Source organism: Apus apus, chromosome 16, assembly GCF_020740795.1.
Source record: "Apus apus isolate bApuApu2 chromosome 16, bApuApu2.pri.cur, whole genome shotgun sequence".
Lineage (NCBI taxonomy): Eukaryota > Metazoa > Chordata > Aves > Apodiformes > Apodidae > Apus > Apus apus.
Window position 1 is genome coordinate 1,319,324 of NC_067297.1, and position 21,569 is coordinate 1,340,892.

The window sequence follows — 21,569 nt, forward strand, 5'->3', positions numbered from 1 at the left end:
CCTGACACTTACCAGTAGTCACTGGTGTCCCAGCTCGCTACCAAAATAGTCCTGGCCCCGGGTAGAAGGAAACCAGAGCTCCTCCAGTTACACACAGGAGGGAACAGCAAAGTCTCTCATCTCATACTTGGTTTGGGTACAGGTTTTGCTATTTCTTAAAAATAGAAACAAAAATCATTCCTGTGAAAATGGCACCTCTTGGTGCACAGCCCCAGCTGGCCAGCAGTCCAGTTAAAAACACCATCGTGCCCGTTTATTTCAAGAGAACTACTGAGCCAAAAAGCCTCTTTTCATCAGTCTCCCAGCAGCCAAGACATCTGCAGAGTAAACTAGATTTGCCAGCCCTGCACCCCACCAAACCCCCAGTGCCAGGAGAGCAGTGAGGGACCACTGACCTCTGCAGGAACACGAGTGACTGCAGAGCCCCAGCTCACAACTCTATGTCCAGTAGTGACTCCAGTGTGGCTCATCTTTAAAACATTCTCAAAAAGAGGTCAAGCCTTTTTTCTTTTCTCTTTTTTTAAATAATTCCACACAAAGGCATTGTTCCTTTTTGGATGCAAGGAGAGAAGGACTCCAAAGGGCCTCAAAGCACCAGGAAGAAAGGACATCCCTTCTCTCTCCCGCGTGCTCCTCACCTGCTCAGTCACACAGAGCCAAAAAGCTGCTTCAGACACAAGACTGTCCCAGCACCCAGCAGCTGGAGACACCTCAGAAGCAGTGACTCTAACCCAGCCATCTCCACCAGAGCCTCCAAGTTCCTGGGTCCCCATGAAAATGCTGAGGATGGGCTCCTGCCATGTCCCCCTGCAGTGGGGGCAGGGCTGCAGGCAGGGCCCATGAATGGAGATCTCCTTGTGTCCTTCCCCAGAAAGGCTGGCACCACTAGACACAAACCTGCTTCTCCATCCTCCTCACCTGCCCCCTGCAACATTCTCACAGTCTTCTGGGCTCCCAGAGCCATCAATGCTCTCTCCTTGTCTGCAGGAATCCACACAGCTGCTCACCACCCTTTGCACCCACCAGCCAAGACAGCCACAATGCTTCAACCCAGGGTCTGTGGAGCAGTCCTGGGCAACACGAGGGTTTTGGGGGTCACTCGGGATAAGAGGAGTCAATCCTGAAGACCTCCCAGGTGAGCAGACCTGCAGGAGCTAGGGACTTCCTCAGCGACCCAGAGCCAGCTCCCTCTGCTTATGAACACCCACCCCAGGTTCTGTGCAATGCCCAGTGCTCACAGGGACACAACACTAGGAATTTTCTTTCAATTCAAGCAAAACAGTCAAACCTAACACACATTCATCCTTTATCTTAATTAAAAGAGCTCTAATTGGGTCAGAACACCATCAGCCAGGTGAAAATTACAGTGTAAGGAAATTCAGCAATGTCCCCAGCATTACCCCCCCAGCAGAAGGATTCTGTGCTCATTAAGAGTTTCAACCCCTTGGTCCAGGGGATGGCTTGGAACACCACGAGTTTGTTCTGGTGGTGTCATCACCCTGGCCTGGATCGCAGTGTTGCCACAAACAGCTGAGCCAGCACAACGGCAGGCAGTGCAGGAAGGAGCAGCTGCTCCCAGAGCCAGCCCTGCTGCCACCCTGTGCCCTGACAGCACAGCCTGAGCTGGCTGAAGTTGGGAACTCAGCAGCTCCAGAGCCTCAGGACAGGAAGTCTCTGCATTTGCTATTCTGATGTGAAGACAAACACCAAAGACCCACCGGTGCCCCTGGCAGCAGCGTGGCCGGCAGCCCAGGGCTGGCAGGAGCTCAGCAGCCCCTGCCCGCACCACCCCAGGGCCTGAGGGCCAGAACTGGGAAGGCAAAGGCAGGCACCGACCTCTCCTGCACCCGGGATTCTCTTCCCAACACTTGCCCAGCTAACGGACTCGCCCCCGGGAGAAGCGGGGCTGCCGCACGGCACGGCAGCCAGCTGGCTGCACCCCAGGCTGCCACAGCACCAGGGCAGGCACACGTGCCCAGGAACTGCCACCTTCTCCTCAGTCCTCTCCATCAGGGCACAAACACACTCCAGAGCTGCAGTATTAAGGGAGAGAGGGTTCACACCCCGTAGATGCTACTGCCGTGGACACAGTGTATTTGAACAACTCTGGGAAACAGGGAAGTGGCTCATGCACTGATCAGCTGCTGGGTGACCAAGTGGGATGGCTGATTATACAAAAGTCAGACCACATCAATCCAGGACTCAGGGCTTGTTCTCCTGGAATTCAAACCCTTGGTGCTTTGGCATTCTGCTGCTCTCCCCAAAACAGGATGTCCAGCACAGGCTCTGCCTGCACAACACCCCAGCACTCAGCATCCCCAGGGCTGTCCTGCTGACACAGCCAGCAAAACACCAACACACTGCTCTGCAGAGCTCTGCTCACACTCATTTTATGTTGCCTGTGTGTTGCCACAAGCCAACAGCATCAGCAAGTGGTCTGTGCCTCAGCAGCCACAGCTGCAGCTCAGCCCGAGCACTGGGTTTTGGTGAGCAGGCAGTAGTGCTTCTCCTGAGGAACCAGAGGTTTGACTTGATGCACCAACCCAACCACAACCTTCCTGGGTGGTGATGGGAAAGCTGAGCATCACAAACACTTTACCCACAGATGCATATTCATAGAGTCATCAAATGGTTTAAGTTGGAAGGGACCTTAAAGACCTTCCAGTCCCACCCCCCTGCATGGGCAGGGACACCTCCCACCAGCCCAGGTTGCTCCAAGCCCCATCCAACCTGCCCTTCAACACTGCCAGGGATGGGGCAGCCACAGCTTCCCTGGGCAGCCTGGGCCAGGGTCTCACCACCCTCACAGCAAAGGATTTCCTCCTAATGTCTCACCTAAATCTCCCCTCTTCCAGTTTAAAGCCATTCCCCCTCATCCTCTCACTCCCTGACCTTACAGTCACTACTGTTGACAGCACAGAGCAGCATCTGCAGGTGCCCCAAAGCCTAAACCTAGACCAGGACAGCAAGATACTACATAGACACCAAACCATGTTCCCTGGTCATGTGCTCACACATCCCCTTTCTAAAATATTTAAGACAGTTTATGAAGCTCCATTTTAAGCAGAATGTTACAAAAACAGCCATTCACTACATCTTTTCTCTTGCATAAGGCCTGATTTCCAGCACTCAAAATCTGAGACTGGTTTCATTTTAGGCCAGAAGGGGTGGCCAGCTTTTTAACACAGCCATGGGTTTGGTATTCTGCAATCTTAAGCCGTGCTTGTTTGTGGAAGAAAACCAAACATTAATCCCAGAAGAGTTATGAGCACTGAAATATTTTGTTGGTTTAGCACCTAATGATCCATTACACCAGGGAGCAGTAAAAATGACACTCCAGGGAGGAGCTGTGTGACAGGCAGGGGGATGTGACAGCTTCACTTAATGCAGCTGTCCCACATGTACACCAATAAATAGCACCCCATGGGGGAGAAGGGAACTCAGCTAAAAGCATATCATTCATCCATCAAACTACCCTGAGCTCTGGGTGAATGGAAAGGCACAGCTCTGGCACTGTGGGGTGAACTGGTGACTCTTGGAGAGCCTCTCGCGGCACTCCCCATCCTCACAGACCAACCCAAAGTCTCCAGGAGAACAGCACACACATCCTTGCCTTGCAGAAGCAGCAGCATCACTTCATTTTCACTGGCTCTCTACAATTCACAGCCATTCCCAGGGCTTTTCAAGACCTGCTCAACGCTGCACGACCAGATGAGATGACATTTGGTGCACAAAGTATTGTTTAAAACCCCATGTGTCCCTGGGAACCACCTGCTAATTTTAACTGCCTGTGAAATAGGATCTGTCAGGGATTTCTGCACGATTTAGCAAGCACAGAGGAGCTCCTTGACAAGGAGGTTTCCAGAAGGATCCAGTTGCACCCCCTACCTGACTGGTTGTTCCTCATGCGGATGGCTTTGGCTTTGGCCAGCTCCAGGGCCGTCACCCAGCGCTGTCTCTCCACTTCTGAGTTGGCCTTCAAGTGGTAGGTCCTTCCCCCATTGGAAAGCACGATGTTACATGAGTCCTCCGTATCGATGTGGGCCGTGGACAGGTTGATGGTCCCACGACACGTGTGGGCCATTTCTGCCTGTGTCCTGCACAGGAACAGAGGGAAAAGGAAGCATCAGAGCCCCTGCACCCAGTCTGTGCCCCTGCACCTCCTCAAGCCACCCTCCCGTGCAGCACAGACCCTGGAAACTTCCAAGGCAGGCAGCAAGCACATTGAAGCCACCAGAGCTGGACAAGCTCCTTGAACAGAAGAACAAGGGCAGGCTGCAGCACTCAGACTGACCTTGCTCCCTTGTACAAACATCACCCCAGCATTTCAGCTGCTGCCATGTCGACGCTTCTGGTTGCCCTAACAGTAAAATTACCAACTGCACAGCACTGGCCTTTCTCATCTCGTTTGTATTGCTGCTTTTCTCCTTTCTCCTTGCTGTCCCACCCCTAGCACCTAACATTTTGTGGCTCTTCATACCATCTCCCTTCAATCACTGTCTCTTCTCTAGGTGCAGAAAGATCCTGCATGCAAAGAACTCCATTTGTAAAGCAGACGAAAGCAGCACAACCCCCCTCAGCTGTTAAAGCACCTTTACTTACTGGCAAAATTGCTTGCTCCTTCCCCAGGCCTCCCCAGGCTCACCCAGGCTTTTCTGGGGCTAGCATCCCAAAGAACCAGCCCTCCAACCCCCCAGCTGGGCATCACAGGGAGAACCCACCCTGCAGCAGCTCTAACCTCCCACCATCCCACTACTGACAGGACATCCAGGACTTCATGTCCAGGAGCCAAAGACCCACATTGCACTGAGTATCTTCAGTGCCTGAAGGGGCTCCAGGAAAGCTGGGGAGGGGCTTGGGACAAGGGCAGGGAGGGATGGGACAAGGGGGAATGGATTACAACTGGAAGAGGAGAGATTTAGGTGAGACATGAGGAGGAAATTCTTTGCTGAGAGGGTGGTGAGACCCTGGAACAGGTTGCCCAGGGAAGCTGTGGCTGCCCCATCCCTGGCAGTGTTGAAGGGCAGGTTGGATGGGGCTTGGAGCAACCTGGGCTGTGGGAGGTGTCCCTTGCCTGGGTGTCCCCTGCAGGGGGGTGGGACTGGATGAGCTTTAAGGTTCCTCCCAACCCAAACCAGTCTGGGATTCTGTGGTGTCATCTCCATCGTTTGCCACCCATCTTTTATTCTGTCCATCCCCCTTGCCATCCTAATTCAGCTGTGCCCCACATCCTCCCCTCAATCCTCATTCCTCGCCCACCCTGACACCCTTCCCACTGCCTAGCACCCTCTTTCCCCCCATACCACACTGCCTAACCCTCCCTGAAATCGAGGTTACAATAGACACACGATTGGGCCCCTTGCAGGTCCACCAATGCTCCCTGCTCCCCTCAGCACTCACAAACCACATCCCACCTGCACTTCTGCTGCACAGTGAGGTAGGTGGGATCCTTCCCATCCTGTCCATACCACCCACCCCGTTAAAGAGCTGAAGTAGAACAGGCATCATTAACACTCAGAAATTCCAGTTCCTCCATGTTCTCCTCCCTTCTGCTGCCAGCTCTCACTTCCCAGGGCACAGTTTAATCCTGCCCAGTGTGTTCACCGTTTTCACCCACTTAAGTACTCAAAGGTCCTAGGAGAGTTTTGAGGAGCCTAAATCCTCCCCACAGGCAGATGATCATGTTGGGAAAAAGAGATGGGAGCAGAATGATGCTGTTATAGAAAACATCAGCCTCATCTACTTCTAAATGCCTCTTATCCAAGTCATTCCCAGAATCCTCTCCCAATCCTTTTCCTCACATTAAGACGTGCTGGAACTGGGTAGATGTCAGACAGTCCTTGGTAGGATTTTCTGGTATTTCAGCAAAATTACATTGTTACACAGTTGCTCACAGAGTTGCAGTAGCAGGAGGAATCTCAGTCATTTTGAGGAAACACCTGCTTCTTTCCTTCCCCTGGAGCCAAGCAGAACACTCCTTACCCAGGAACATCCCTCCAAGGTGTCATCCCTTGGTTACTGGAGATGGGCACTTGTTCAAAACACCCCAGGGTGCAGGGGGGAATCTCCAGGCTCAGTCGCAGGACAAGCCACATCACCCCTCTTCACCCTGGGGCACCAGCTGCAAGGAGGTGGTGGGAGCAGCACAGGTGAGGACAGCCCTCCCAAATCCATCTCTCTGGGCAAGGAAGGAACATGGAGCACACGGTCCAGCAAAGAACTGGTGCTCCTCAAGCACCCAAGTGCTTTTGAAACAAGTTCAATCTTGTTACTTGAAGTGTTTTCCAAACAAAACACAGGAAGGGGGGGGGAACCTACTTATTTCCAACTGGTTTTGAAGGCTTCAGGGCTACTTGTAGCATGATGAAGCACCTAACACTGAGAAGACCTCACTCCAGATGCACGAAGCTCCTTCAGGCTCCAGAAGCAGAAAACCATCCTTGCTCACAGCCTGGAATGACCAGTTAGGTAGCTGTCCTTCAAGTCCAGCATCTCCTTCTCTCCACATTCCACTCTTTTTCTTCACTTCTTCTCCATTTCTTTATCCTACACATCTTAACCCAGCTGCTTTCTCCTAAAAACACAGGAGAAAACCCAGAAGGTGACCATTCATCCTCACCCAGACTTCAGGTGCCCCAGCTGGGCAGGTGCCTTTATCAGTCCTGACAGGGCAGCACCAGATCACTCCCTCTGGCCCTGATCCTCCTGCACACAGACTCCTCATTTCCAATCAGCTTCACACTTTACTGGGGCATTCCCAGTAACTCCATTTTCCCCACAGTTAACACCCTGAAAGCAGCCACCATCATCCTGCTGCACAGCTCCTCAGGTCACTATGGACATCTCCATAGATGCACTGAAGTCCCAAAGTGATCACTGGCCACAGCTTTTCCAAAATGTTGACATCAAGCCACACCTGCAAAGCCAGGAGCTGAAGAAGTCATCAGCTGCTGAGCACCAGAGGCTTTCAGGAAGGCACACACCACCAGCTCAGCAAGCACAAGGCCACTCCCACAAGTGCCAGGAGCATCTCCTCTTGTTCCTAGAAGGGTCAAGGCCATTTGCACGTTGCTTCCTTCTCCTCGCCTTGAGCAGCCCCACCACGTCACATGGCAAACCTCCCATTACCAACACAGTCCAGCCATAAAAGCCACCACATGTGGCCATGGGCCTTCTCAACCTTCTGGCCCTGCTGCACAAGCTGATGACCTTGGCTCTTGCTCCCCAAGGAACGTATCTCCAGGCTGGAGTCTATCAGTCCCTTGAAGGAGGTTTTACAGGCATAGCCTGGGGTGTTTCCAGAGAGACAGAGGTCATTATGAGATGGAGATCAGTCCTTACCAGGGAAGAAGGGGCAGCAATTCAGATGAACACTCACCACCAACCTAACAGCTGGGCTGGCACGTTACACAGAAGGAAGCCTTTCCAGCTGAAGGTGAACTCAACTCCCGGCCCCACATTCCCACCTGCAGCATCCTGAGGGCTTCTCTCACCTGCTCAGCCCTCACACTGTTTTGCAAAACAGATTTAACCAAGGCCCACACCCAACCCTGAGTGCAGACAGAAGCCACACAGAAACAAAAGCCTCTTTTGTACCTCCTGAGGACTCATGGCTTAAGTCTTGCAGCACCACAGGTGCAGCTCAAACCCAGTGTGTGGTGCGGTTCCACTGGCTTGTGGGGGGGTGAACTGGCCACAACTGAAATGAATCCTACAATCAATGACTGGTGTGGGTGTGAGGGACCCTAAAGATCATCCAGTCACAACCCCCCTGCCATGGGCAGGGACACCTCCCACCAGCCAGGTTGCTCCAAGCCCCATCCAACCTGCCCTTCAACACTGCCAGGGATGGGGCAGCCACAGCTTCCCTGGGCAGCCTGGGCCAGGCTCTCACCACCCTCACAGGGAAGAATTTTTCTCCTAATATCCAATATAAATCTCCCCTCTTCCAGCTTAAAGCTGTTCCACCTCATCCCATCCCTCCCTGCCCTTGTCCCAGGTCCCTCCCCAGCTTTCCTGGAGCCCCTTCAGGCACTGGAAGGTGCTCTAAGGTCTCCCTGGAGCCTTCTCTTCTCCAGGCTGAGTAACCCCAACTCTCCCAGCCTGGCTCCAGAGCAGAGCTGCTCCAGCCCTCCCATCATCTCCATGGCCTCCTCTGGACTCTCTCCAACAGCTCCATGTCCTTCCTGTGTTAGGGACCCCAGCACTAGCCCCAGCCCTGCAGGGGGTCTCAGCAGAGCAGAGGGGACAATCCCCTCCCTGGCCCTGCTGGTCACACAGCCCAGGACACGGGTGGGTTCTGGGCTCCCAGCACAGCAGTTCTGGCTCATGTTGAGCTTCTCAGCATTGATTTCCAAAGCCATCTCCTCGTGAGGCAGCAGGTACTGACGTGTTCCCAGGAGCAATTAGACCCCACCTCGAGAGAATTGCTAAAATGATTTTCTCTTCTACACAACACAAAGGTCTCCAAGGTGACTTCACTAAACCAATTTCAGTCCTATTAAACAGCCCAGGGCTCCCACCCAAGAAAACTGTCTCGGTGCCAGTTTTGGTTCTTTATCTTCCTTCCCATGCCAATCTGCTTGGGATACCAATCCCTATCCATCAGCACTCACACACAAGGCAGGCACCTGACCCAGCCCCAAGCCAACAAGAAACCAATCTCCTCTGTCCACAAGCAGGCAAAAAAAATAAGAGGTGCCCTTCAGAGGCACTGGTGGTCAGAGGAGCTGCTTATTCAGCACTCAGCTCAGCTCTTGCATAACATGATCCAGGCAGATTTCCTGATTCTCGACTTTCTGCAATAATCTGAGGGCTGCACATAGGGCAGAGCACGTGGGCAGGCTGCAAAAAAAGCTGAAAGGTTAAACGTGGACATAGACCACCCAGAGGTGGAGGCAGCTGAGCATCTGGGATATTTTTACTGCTCCCTCACAAAGCTCCTCGATGGGATTTGCCTTCAGAGGTGTGAGGTTGTCACTGTGCATGGGGGAGAGGTGAGGGGACTGCCTGGCATGCAGGAGGGGAAGGAGCAAAAAGTACCTGCAGATGTTAAAAAGCTGGGTTAAGGCATCTATTCCCCATGGGAAAAGCTGATGTCCTGGGTGAAGATAAGCCCCTTTCCCCCAGAGCATGGCACGGAGACCCCCTGAGCACCAAGGTCCACGCAAGCCCTGGGCAGTGAGCAGAGGAGCTGGGTACAGCTCCTGGTGAGGCTGCACAGCCTGGGCAGAAAAGGCCATCAGCTGTGGAGACATGTCACTGCTTATCCCCAGAGTCACTCCTGTGGCAAGAACAGTGCTGCTCAGAGAGGCATTAGGGTCATCAGAAAGGAGATTTCCTACTTGAAAAGCATGAACATCCTTTCTCATGATGCCAGCAGGTCCCTCTTTCAGCTGTTAAACCTGCTCTGGATGCACAAGTCCCAGTTCCTGCAGGGATTGTGTCAAAACCCTCAGAGGATGCAGCTCTGAGCACAGCCCTAGGCACTTGTTTTTTTTTTTTTGACAGCACATAGGACACAGTAATAGAAATCTCAGATTGGTATCATCACTCAGGCACCCTACCCACCAGTACAGCAAAGCTCTTATATCACAGCAATTTGCAGAACACCAGATTTTGCAAAAACCTTCAAACCTTGTTGCTGGTAAAATATTATTTTCAGCATTTCTCTGCCTTTTTTTTTTTTTTTAATTCTTTTTTTGACTGGAAAAACTTCTTCACCTACTTTAATACCACAAATCTAAATATATGGAGCGTGACAAGACAACTTACCAGCACCAGTTACTTTGAAAGTATAAACCTCCAGGAATGTAAATTTTAGTCATTCGTGTTCTGCAGCCCAACACATCAGTTATGTGCTGTAGAAAGACCAAATCACCATCTAAAGACCTGCCTCCCAGTCCTGAAGGACAACCCGAGCTGCACGAGGCTGCTCAGTGAGCCAGCTCTATGCAAGAGAAAAGCTGCTCCCACTTTTCAACAGCTGTAAGAAACCTTACTATATATAAACATGCAAACTCCTTTGCAAGAGCTCAGAAGACAGATTAACCAACAGAGCAACGAGGAGAGAAAATGTAGTTGATAATAAAATGTTTTTCATCGACTATCTCCACAGGTTTGGTTTTGGTGGTATCACAAGAGTCAAAGAGGCAGTTTCAGCTGCAGGTAAGATGTTGCTCCTGTGGATTTTGAAGCTCTGTGAGGTTCTGCTGGGAGTTAATTAACAGGAGGCAGCAAGTGATGAACAGCCCTGGCTTGAACTCTGCTCCCAAGAACCAGTCATGACCAATGCTTGTGGAGTTCCTCTGTTAGGATTCCCTCCCCACCAGCAAGGCCCAACTCTGTTTCTGGGTGGCCTGGTCTGTCCTAAAGCTCAACCTCTCCTTTCTCACAGCTCACAGGGACCAGACAGAGGACCCAGCAGGGAGCTGAGGCTGCTCTGCACAGCACCTGCTGCCCCAAGGGTGTTGCAGCGAGGGTACAGCCTGAGCAACAGCCAGCAGGGGGGAGAGCCCAGCAGCCCCACCTGGAGACCCTGGCAGCTCCAGAGCTACTTGGGTTCAACTGAGCAGAGCAGGTAGAGCACCCGTAGGGACCTTGTTATGTTAGGTCCTGGCTAGGAGCATCCAGCTTCACCAGGGTGCTAAAAATCCCAGCATCCTGGACTGGTTTGGGTTGAAGGGACCTTAAAAATCATCCAGTCCCACCCCCCTGCAGGGGACACCCAGGCAAGGGACACCTCCCACCAGACCAGGCTGCTCCAAGCCCCATCCAACCTGCCCTTCAACACTGCCAGGGATGGGGCAGCCACAGCTTCCCTGGGCAACCTGGGCCAGGGTCTCACCACCCTCACAGCCAAGAATTTCCTCCTAATGTTTAATCTAAATCTCCCTCTTCCAGTTTAAAACCATTCTCCCTTGTCCCATCCCTCCCTGCCCTTGTCCCAAGCCCCTCCCCAGCTTTTCTGGAGCCCCTTCAGGCACTGGAAGCTGCTCTAAGGTCTCCCTGGAGCCTTCTCTTCTCCAGGCTGAGTAACCCCAACTCCCTCTGCTTGTCTTCACAGGACAGATGCTCCAGCCCTTGGATCTTCTTCATGGTCTCCTCTGCACTTATTCCAAGAGCTCCCAGATGCTCAGGTTAGCAGATGCACAGTCCTCCAAACTGGTTCCCCCACAACACACCCCCCAGCAGGTCACCACACAATCACTGCCATGGGGCTTCTCTCCTGTCTGCTCAGGGGTTCCCAGCAGACACCTTCACAGACAAATCCAAACAACTTCTACCCAGAAAGTACCCAACAAGTTCTACCCAGAAAAATGACCTCCTGAGAGACACTTCCTCTTCCTAGAGATCTTTCTCCTACAACCTCAAAACCATTTGGTTGCTATCAGCCTCAGTGACCAGCACATCTGGTGCACTCTCACCCTGGCACGCTCTGGGCCCTTCTGCTTTCTGGTGTCAGTGTAGGTCACTGCAGAGATCAAACATGTCCCGTGCTGACAGCCACAGCCACCTCCCCGTGACAGCCTGGGCAAAGCACAAGGTGAGCAGCACTTCACGTCTCCCACCTTCTTCTCTTCCCTGCTCCAGCATATCCTTCACATGGGGGTTCTTCTCCACTGCAGTTACACCACAACAAAAAAAGTGGGCATTACATTAGAGGCTGCACCTGAACCTCCAAGCTCCAACTACACACTTTGGAGAATCCCCCCCCCCCAGCAGAGTGAGGACACCAAAGCCAGCCCAGCTCACCAGCCCCCTGACTCACTCTTCCCTCGGGAAGGCAGCACGGAGTGTTGGAACAGAGACCTGAGCCACAGCCCTGGCAACAGGCAAAAGGCATCAGCAGACACACTAGACCACTTGCCAGGTTATCACTCAGCTGCTTGTCACTGCTGACCAGGAATGTATTCTAATTTACCCGGGAAACATTTTCTCATTTCAATAGCATTTACAGGAAAATCTGCTGCTGCTGCGTGATCTTCTCCGGTTGTTTTTTTTCCTCCCCCCAATGATGATTTGCACTGTAACGACTCACTACATGCAGCTGAAGTTTGGGAAGGATGTTTTACTGTCCATGTCTGAGTGTAGGTTCAGCAACAGCCTCCCCAGCAGCGCCGTGCCAGCCAGTTCCTGCAGCTCACACCCCTCACTCGGGTGACCAACAGGGCACAGGGGCAGAGCCAGGCAGTTCCCTGCCACCAGGGATGCTCCCAGTTTGTCCCCCCCTTATAAAAGATTTGGGAAGAAAGTAGGACACGTGAAGAGTTTGAAAAGGAGAAGCCACAGTCTGCCAGGGAAGAGAGTCAAATTAATTGCAGTTTGGGGTTTTTTCTGAGTCTCTGGATTAAGGTACAGAGCTCTTGCAGCAACACTGCCATGGCATGAAGCTGGACACAAACCCCAGGTCCATTTCTGGAGTTGACAAACAGACACCTTGAGGAGCTTCCCCACTGAGCTCAGCCTCCAAGCTGTACTGGAAGGACCAGGAGCTCACAAACACTTTTTGGCTGTCCTATCTGAACAAAATAGCACCAATGCAAAAGCCTAGATTTGTTATGGATCACATCCAAACAGCAATCCAGCACAGCCAGAAGGAAACCCCACGCCCTTGCTGCACAAACCCAATGTGTCAGGGCAGCCCCAGCACACCAGAAGATCTAGGAGGGATGGGACTGATTAACACAGTGGTCTGGAGCTGCTGGTACAACCCTAGTGTCAAAGCAGCTCAAGGACCCAAATCACAACCCCCAGCACAAGAACTGAAGGGTGCTGTAGCAAGATGAATGCTGTCACTCATCCCCAAACACCTCCATCCTGGCTGCCCTGGCCACCCTACCAACTCCAGCCCAGCATCACCAGGTAAACACCACTGAGCTTCATATCCACTACCCACTTCCTCAGCAAGGCAACGAGGATAAATATTTCCATCCTGATCTATCAAGAATAGAGTAAGGCAAGAGAAACACATAAAGTAGAGATGGACTACAAAAGCACCACCTCCAGGAGGTCCTTCCCTGCTTGGAGAGAGGGAGCTCTGGTCCTGCATCTGCTCAGGGCTCCCCAACAGCCCATTCACTCCCATGGGGAGCAGGTAAGTCACCAGATTTGGCAACTCATGAGGAGCAGTTCAGCAGATCCTGGTCCCAGGGAGACCTGGAGGGTTTCTCTGGGAGGGCTGTGGAAGAGCCAGGCCCAGCTCACTGTGCTCCCACCACACGAGCACGATACACATGTGAAAGGGGGCAGGTTTTGTTGCAACTCCTAGAAAAAGAACCACTGCACATTGACTCATTTAACCATGGAAGTTCTTCTGGTAGCAAAGTCAGACATCAGCAGAAGCAGGTAGGAAGCCCAGCTACAAACGGCTGCCCAGCATCACCCCCCTGGCTGACTCTGCCAATTGCTGCTGTTTCTACCAGAATTTCAAGAGAAGGCAGGCACTTGATAGAGAAACCGTGCAGGCCTCAGGCTCCTCTTTGCTTCATAACAATATTTCATTGCCATTAACCTGGCACACAGCATGAACAGTTCTTTGGTGGTAAAAGTGTAGAGGTTTGACTCCTCTTAATGCTCCAGACCTGACTACACAGGGACGGTCTCACCTCTGCCTTTGCCTTCTCCACTACATGGCAACCTGGAAACACTCAGAAGTTCAGATTGAAACCACTGGAACTGGATGACCTTTAAGGTCCCTCCAACCCAAACCAGTCTCGGCTTCTGCAATTTTATGAAATTCCAAAATGCAGTTTAAAACCAGTTTAATTTAGAGGCCAAAAGTCACATGCCTGAAGTCAGGGGACGTAAGCACAGACACCAAACATCTTGGGGTGACTGCTGTCCCTTGGTTCAAGGAAAAGGGCTTTTCAGGACTCAGTTGCAGAGCACAAACACCCACCAGCAGGCATGTGGCTGGAGGTGCTTTCCCTGCTGGCACAGGAAGCAGGGTTCCCATCCAGCCCATCCCCAGCTGGTTCAGCACAGCTCTCACGAACCACCAGCTCTGCGTGACAAACAGCTCACTTTCTCCCCCCTGCCTTTCCTCTTTTTCCCTTCCCCGAACCTATCAGATCACAAACAAAAGCCAAAACAAACAGGCAGCAAGTGCTGCACTGAGATTTCTGCAGGAAAGATACGATTTGCTTCTATTTAAAGGGTGATTAATCTGCAACTGGCAGCAGCCAGGATGGGCACAGATTAGTGACAAGCAGATTCCAGAGACAACCCTGCAGTCCAGGCCACAGTTGCAGCTCAGGCACCCACCACATCTGCAGATTATGGGACAAACCCCCTCCCAAAGCCACCCAGCAGCTTCCCAAGACCAAGACGAAACCTGCACGTGAGGCCCAGGGGCCTTAGCCAGCCCTGCACATCATCACCAAGCAAGGATTTAGGGGTGACATTCCTGCAAATCTCTCCTGTACACAGACAGATGCAGGAAGAGCAGCAATCTGGATTTCATGCTGTCCACTAGCAGAAAAGGGGCTGGGGGTGGCTGGTGGACAGCCAGAGCAGGGAGGTGAGGGTGCCCCTGTGCTGGGTGCTGCTGGGGCTGCACCCCGAGCACTGTTTAATTCTGGACCCTTCATGACAAGAAGGGCTTTGAGGGGCTGGAGCGTGTCCAGAGAAGAGAACCAAGCCAGTGAAGGGGCTGGAGAACAAGTTCTATGAGGAGAGACTGAGGGAACTGGGATTGTTTAGTTTGGAGAAGAGGAGGCCAAGGGGAGACCTCATCACCCTCTACAACTGCCTGAGAGGAGGCTGGAGTGAGGTGGGGGTTGGTCTCTTCTCCCAAGTGAGTAATGACAGGACCAGAGGAAACGGCCTCAGGTTGTGCCAGGGGAGGGTTAGACTGGATATTAGGAAGAAATTCTTCACCAGAAAAGTGGTCAGGGACTGGAATGGGCTGCCCAGGGAGGTGGTGGAGTCACCATCCCTGGAGGTGTTCAAGAAACATGTAGATGTGGCATTTCAGGACATGCTCTAGTGAACTGGTGACAACTCTGTGATGCTGGGATTCCTCCAGTGCTCTGCCACTTTAGTTTGGCTGCAACCGCCACCCCAGCACAGGGTAAGCTTCTCCACTCCTCCCACCACATCATGCTATCTCCTCTCCACCTTTGGAGAGGCTGCTGGTGGCCCCAGCTGATAAGGCCATCGCCTTGTAAACACAGGCACCCAGATACAGCTCTTCATGCGGCTGGTTTGGGTGAGAAACTTCACCAAGGGTGAACCAACACCTTGCTCTTCAGGGCAGAAAAACCTCCACGCTGGTGTGACAAGGGACAACAGCAGCTTTGCTCCAATGCAGCCTTTCCTCCAGTCTCCCAAAAAGGGGTTCTGCCCTTCCAACAGCAGCAAAATAAAGTCTGCAAAGGAGCTCAGCACATGGGGAGCAAAGTGTAACTGGTTGGGAAAATATCTCAGTACTTGGCCAGAAGGAAACCCCATGAGAGCGTACCAGAGTACATAAGAGTCCCATTTAGGGCAGTCAGCCCACAGCTGGTACAGCTGACATCAGACACACTTGCCCATCTGATCTCAAAAATCCAAAGCAGGAGGTCAGCAGCTTTAGCAGAGCCGGGCCCAGGGAAGGTGGCAGCGAGCTGGGCTCTGTGTCACAGAGTCCCAGAATTGTTTGGGTTGAGAGGAATGTTAAAAATCGCCTAATCCCAACCCCCTGCCATGGGCAGGGACACCTCCCACCAGCCCAGGTTGCTCCAAGCCCCATCCAACCTGCCCTTCAGCACTGCCAGGGATGGGGCAGCCACAGCTTCTCTGGACAACCTGTTGCAACCAAGGTTGCCAAGGTTCTAGTCACGAAGCCCACATGGTGGCACGGACATTTTTCTTCCTCTATTTTCAGGTCAGGGCACAAGAAGACAAAGACAACTTCACATTTAAAACCAAATCTAGCTGTGAGCAGCCCAGTCCAGCTGCAGCCCTGCCCAGCAGGAAGGTGGTTCCTGGGTGTGTGTCCAGAGCAAATCTGCAGAGCTGTTTGTTCTGTTGCATTTTCTCACCAAACACAACCACCTCATGACAAATACTCAAATACAGCAACTTCCAAGGCCTCCTGCAATCACCCAGCAACTTTACTCCCTGACTAAATGTGTGCTCAGCTCCATAACCAGCAGATCCTATTTCTGACAGCAAGTACCTGCCTTCCAGAGATCAGTGTTTGCAGCTGCTGCCCCTCGGAGCAGATTCAAGTCACTGGGAAGTGGGTATAAAACTGCACAGAAGGGAGCAGGAACTTGAAAACTGAGACACTTATGTGTAGAAGGTACATCCACCATTTCCGTTATCTAGGAAATGATCAAATTATCCCTCGGGGACTCACTCCTGAGGAGTGCAAGGTTAGCAGCCCAGGGAAGAGCAAGGCTGCATCAGCTCTTATGGAAAGAAGGGGAACATGCAAGCAGGAACCTCCACCGTGCCTGCAATGTGAGAGCACAGGACAGTGGGACACAACACCAGACCTTTCCCATTCCTTGTGACACCACCCAAAAAATAAAGAATTTGGCAGCTGGCTTTTCAGCCACTGGAGATGCCAAGGGCTTCTTTTTTTTTTTTTTTTCTAAATAGAAATGGAGAGTTAACTGCTCACTGGGTAGATCTCTTGCAGATGCCCAAGTGACCTTGGCCAACCACTTCTGGACAGACCTGTCCCATCTCAGCTGGTTCACCTGCCAGACCAAATGCCCAAAGCAGCATTAGTGCCTCAGAGACCTCTTCCTGAGCATCCACATTCCCAGTACCATCAGCCTCCATGGATGAACACTGCTCATCAGGGTCAATCCAGCCAACCAAAGATAAAGCAGAGATAGAAGTTATAATGGTTACAGCAAGTTAATACATTTAAGGTTTATGTATATATATAATTTATGTAGATATATAATTATAGTGTATCATATATTGTATTATATATTTGTATTACCAGTAATACATTGTAATTTTATATATAGTTCATATTGTATCAGATAATTTGCATCAAAACTCCTAAAGGACAAGCAAGCACCAGGTGAGACTGTGGTGCTGTATTAACCTTCCCAAAGGAAAGGCCAGACAGCTCCTGGAACCAGAGATACCACATTCCCTCCAGCCTGCACCCAGGATTATCCAACTGCACAAAGCACCTAGAAGCACCTTCTGAAATTTCTCTTGTGGATCCAAGTCCTTCCAAGGCTCTGCCCTGGGATTAGCGTTCAGGGGCTCTATGTTTTCTTCAAAAATCCTATGGTCATTGACCACGGATTCCCAGCAGCAGAAGAGTTAAGAGGAAGGCAAGGGCAGTGACCTCCAGCAGCGCCTGCTCTCGCATGCAGACAGGGATGAGTTACAGCTTTAAGCACATTTCCCAACCGCTCAAACCAGACTCTCAGTGTTATTTCAGTGCACTGTGTTGCAAGAAAGCCCCCATGGCACAATAACATGCTTGGAGTTTTTCAATACCCAGATATTCCAAGTTGCTTCAGCACTCTGCAAGGCCTGCCCACCACTCTCACCAGCTCTGAGCTCCTCTGGTCAGTCAAGCCCAGGTGCTCATCTGCCAGACACCATGTCACAGGACACCTTCTCAAGAAGAATTAGCTGCCATCCCATCCCTCTCCTGCACCCAGGCAAGGTTCACCTCCACAAAAGCAGCATCAGCACTTTCTCCCAAGTCACCACCTTGCACTCCAGCAGCCACCCTGGGAAGCCAAGGGACTTCCAAGCTGTACAAATACCAAGAAGGCAAACAAGCAGTTGATGAGCCAAACCACACTTTGCACAAACAAGCACATTGCTCAACCAGGCAACCCACCCCAGCCCACCCAGCTCAGGCTCCCGGGAAGCAGAAGGATTTTGCCAGCAGATCCCAAAGCTCCACTGCAGGTCCAGGCCCTGGTGCTAAAAAAGAGGTTAAAAACTTCTGTCCCTGAGTGTCCAAGACCTTGTGTCCAGCAGCTCCTGTCCCAGGAACGGGGCTGGGAACAGTTTATTTTTAGACCTCAGCAACACTCATTTCCGCAGGAGACACACCAAAGGGCTGCCTGCCCTGCAGCTCTAACCACTTCAAAACTGAGCTGTTTCAGACAGAACAAAGAGATTTCTGTTTGCTAATTAGGGCAATTTAAACTGGACGGAGCAAGCAAAGAGCCAACACACACGGGGCAGCAGCCAGAGCTGCTCTGCCCTGGCAGAGAAAACTAAAGTGTTCTCCAGCCAACAGAAATTGTTGCGTAGCTTAAAGTGCTACCAAAACCAAACATTTAAGACAGGTCCTACACAAGAACAGCCAAAGGTGATCCCAAAGTCCCCCCACATACACACACCTCCCACCTGCTAAGCAAACCCAGGACAGTGACACGTGCCCCACGTCTTTCCTGCAGCCACCAGGAAGGACACTGAGCCCTGGGGGTCCTGCCCCAGCAGGTTGATACATCATAGGATATTCGTTAGTAAATTCAACAGAAATATAGTCTAATAAAAGTTTACTAAAATAATGAATTTGCTATACTAAGGGTTGCTTTTAAAACAACTTGCTTTGTGAAACTATCAAGTCAACTCTGCCAAGCATCCTGCAGGTTGTGATAACATCAAGTCTTCTAAGACCTGTGGCCCTACAGACACGCTGATGTTGATCCTGACCCACCTGGGCGATGCACCGGCAGGAGACTGGAGACAGGACCAGGACAGAGCCAGGACAAAGATGACAAAGGACTAGAATCAACAAAGACCCCCCCAGGAGACCCTCGAGCAGGCATCATTACAAAGATAGCCAATTCCAGGAAATAAAATGACTATGGAAAAGTATTCTGGGAACTCATCGACATAAAACTGAACATGCATGGTTTTGGTGCGTATTAGTCGGGGTGTTTCACTAACTGGTGGGAGCACTCATAGAGTGATAGAGAATCCCCAGTGCTGCCCAGCACTGCAGTAAGGAATGACTGCTCAGTAACAGCTCGTTTGTTGTTATTGGGTCTTGATCTGGGAATCCTCACCCAGCCGCACCAGCCTCCCACTGCGGGGAGGAGTGTTAGAAAGCAGGGGGGGCTGGAAGCTCTGAATTTTTGTTTCAAGGTTCAGCTGCTGGAAGGTTTCCACCCAAGCACTGCAGGGTGGGCACATCACGTCCCCCCATGGGGGAGCAACCCCAAGCTGAGCTGCAGAGGGAAGCACCCACCCACTGCTTAACCAGCTTCCAGAGCATCACTTCATCCAGGTGAAAAATAAAGCTGTGCTCATCCTCCCCCTTTCCTCCTAGAACACACCCAAAGTGTTTCAGGCATGAAAATTCATTCTTCTTCTCTGCCCATTTTTATTTCTTCATTCTTGTACAGAGGTGAAGGAAGAAAAGCTTCCCAAGTTGTTGGGTTTCTTTTACTGTTGTACCAGAGGTAAAAAGAAATGCTGCAGCAGGGTACAGAAGGCAGGTCACTGTAGGCAATCTTCCCATGGTCCCAAATCAACACATTAAGGAGGAACTAAAAAGCAGTAAAATGCTCATTTTCCAAAAAAGGGAACTAGATCACATCACCTTCATGCTTGGTTAAGACTGAATTGTTCAGACCACAGCACCTGCACACAGGAGAAGATTTTTTTACAGCAGACACACTGCTCTTGGGGCTGCATTAAAGGGAGAAAAGGTGCATTTTGCACCAACTTCAGCCACAGGCTACAAACTGCCCCTCAACACAGCACAGTCACCACCCTGCTGTTGTCTTTGTTTTCATTCTGTACAAAGCCAAAGACCTTGGCCCAGGCTGCCCAGAGAAGCTGTGGCTGCCCCATCCCTGGCAGTGTTGAAGGGCAGGTTGGATGGGGCTTGGAGCAGCCTGGGCTGGTGGGAGGTGTCCCTGCCCATGCAGGGGGTTGGATGTAGATGATCTTTAATGTCCCTCCCAACCCAAACCAGTCTGTGATTCTAACATTTTATACAATTAGCAACTACAGCAAAAACACCTAGTGTGGAAGACAGTTTTGCAAGGCCAAACAATGCCCACCACACCTCAACTGGGAAGCCCCACAGCAGGCTTGGGGTTTGCAGTTCCTTCTGTCCTCCTGTCTGACCAAAAGAAACTCAGTGGAGAGGGAAAAACAGGCAGCTGTCCCAGGCACTCAGCTAAATATCAATAATTCACAAGCAACTCTTACATCTCCTCTAAAGGCTCCTCAGGTTTCACCTTGAGCAGCCAAGAGGGTTTTCTGATGCAAGACTTGATGCAGTGTGGTTTCTTTTCTTAAAGAGACTCCTTCCAGGGAACCTCCACTGATGTGGCAGCAGGAGGGAGACACAAAACTCACCTAACAACACCTTCTCCATCAAGTTTGCCGCACAAATTAGGCCCCAACATGCAGGACCTGAAGCCACGTACATCCTGCTGCCAACCACAACAGAAAGTGTCAACTCCAGGTTCAAGCAGCACACTAAGGTCTGATCAACAAAACCTTATCCCATTCTCTTGTCTGAAGGCAGTCCTGCTGGAAACAGGGGAATTTGCTGTAACACACACCTCCCACGGGTTACTAGCACTTGGTTAGTTGCATATTAAATAGACAGCAGAGGTAACCCAGCAGTGTCATAAATAAACCACAATTTTTAAGTTAAAAATACACCTAATGGTTAACAACAGTCTCCCTACATGACACATGGGACAAAGGGCTTGCTGGATTTAACTTGTTTCCTTACAAGACAAATGAAAAACAGCAAAAATATGTAAAGAATGTGGTGGTTTCAAGTCAGAAATATAATTCCCTCGATCCCTGTGATGATGCCCTGTGCTCCAGGGTGACACCTGCTCATTAAAAGCCAGCTTATTATTGGCATTTTAGCATGCATTTGTACTGGCTTGCCAGTCTTCAGGCTGCCCCAGCATCAGGCAGAAGTCCTTCTGTCAATTTAGTGGCCAACTTATAACTTTAGAGAATAAAACTGTACTGTTGTGGGTTGTTGTTTGTTTGTTTTCAAAGTAGCGCAGCCAAAATCAGAGCAGGAACCAAGAGCTGGAAGGGCTGGATGAGCAAGGCCAACTCTTGCAAAGCCAAACCCTCAAAAATCAACTTGAGACCCAGCACAGTTAGATCACATTGTCTGGGCTGTGCTGAAGTGCTGGAGCTCCAATTCCTCACCAAAGCAGTTTTTCAGATTCATAAGTGGGTCCTGCTCATTTCTGAACACGAGGCACCAAAAGGGACACGTCCCTCCCTACCTCCCCAGGTCGTGCCCTGACGCTCGCCCGTGGGGCAAGTGGAGCAGGTACAACCAGAAGGACACAGTCAACAACCAGTTACACCCCAACACTCTGCACGCCCTGGCCAGCTCTTCTCAGCCCACATTTGGTGACCTCCCCAGGTAGCTCCTCCCTCCAGGAGCTTTGCCAACACAGCTCTCCTGCCCTCCCACAGCCAGCACCCAGCACCAGCTGCCTGTCCTCAATACCTGCACTTGGACACAAACTGGGGGGGGAAAAAAAGAGAATAAATGAGGGTGTCACACTGTGAACCCCCTGTAGCAGGAATGACGTGGAGTGCCATAGAAATAAGAGTCTCTGCAACAGCCTGAAGCGTCCAGACACAGG

At 51.4% G+C, this 21,569-nt stretch overlaps 1 protein-coding gene across 3 annotated transcripts in view; it reads right to left on the reverse strand.

The window, feature by feature from the left end:
• The window catches only part of OSBP2 (oxysterol binding protein 2), a 108,271-nt gene that overhangs the window by 76,426 nt on the left and 10,276 nt on the right, over window positions 1-21,569 (reverse strand). For all 3 annotated transcript variants that reach the window (XM_051633971.1, XM_051633969.1, XM_051633972.1), the window contains one exon: window positions 3,889-4,097. In XM_051633971.1, coding sequence (XP_051489931.1) covers window positions 3,889-4,097 — 209 coding nt within the window. The remainder of the gene's footprint in view (window positions 1-3,888; window positions 4,098-21,569) is intronic.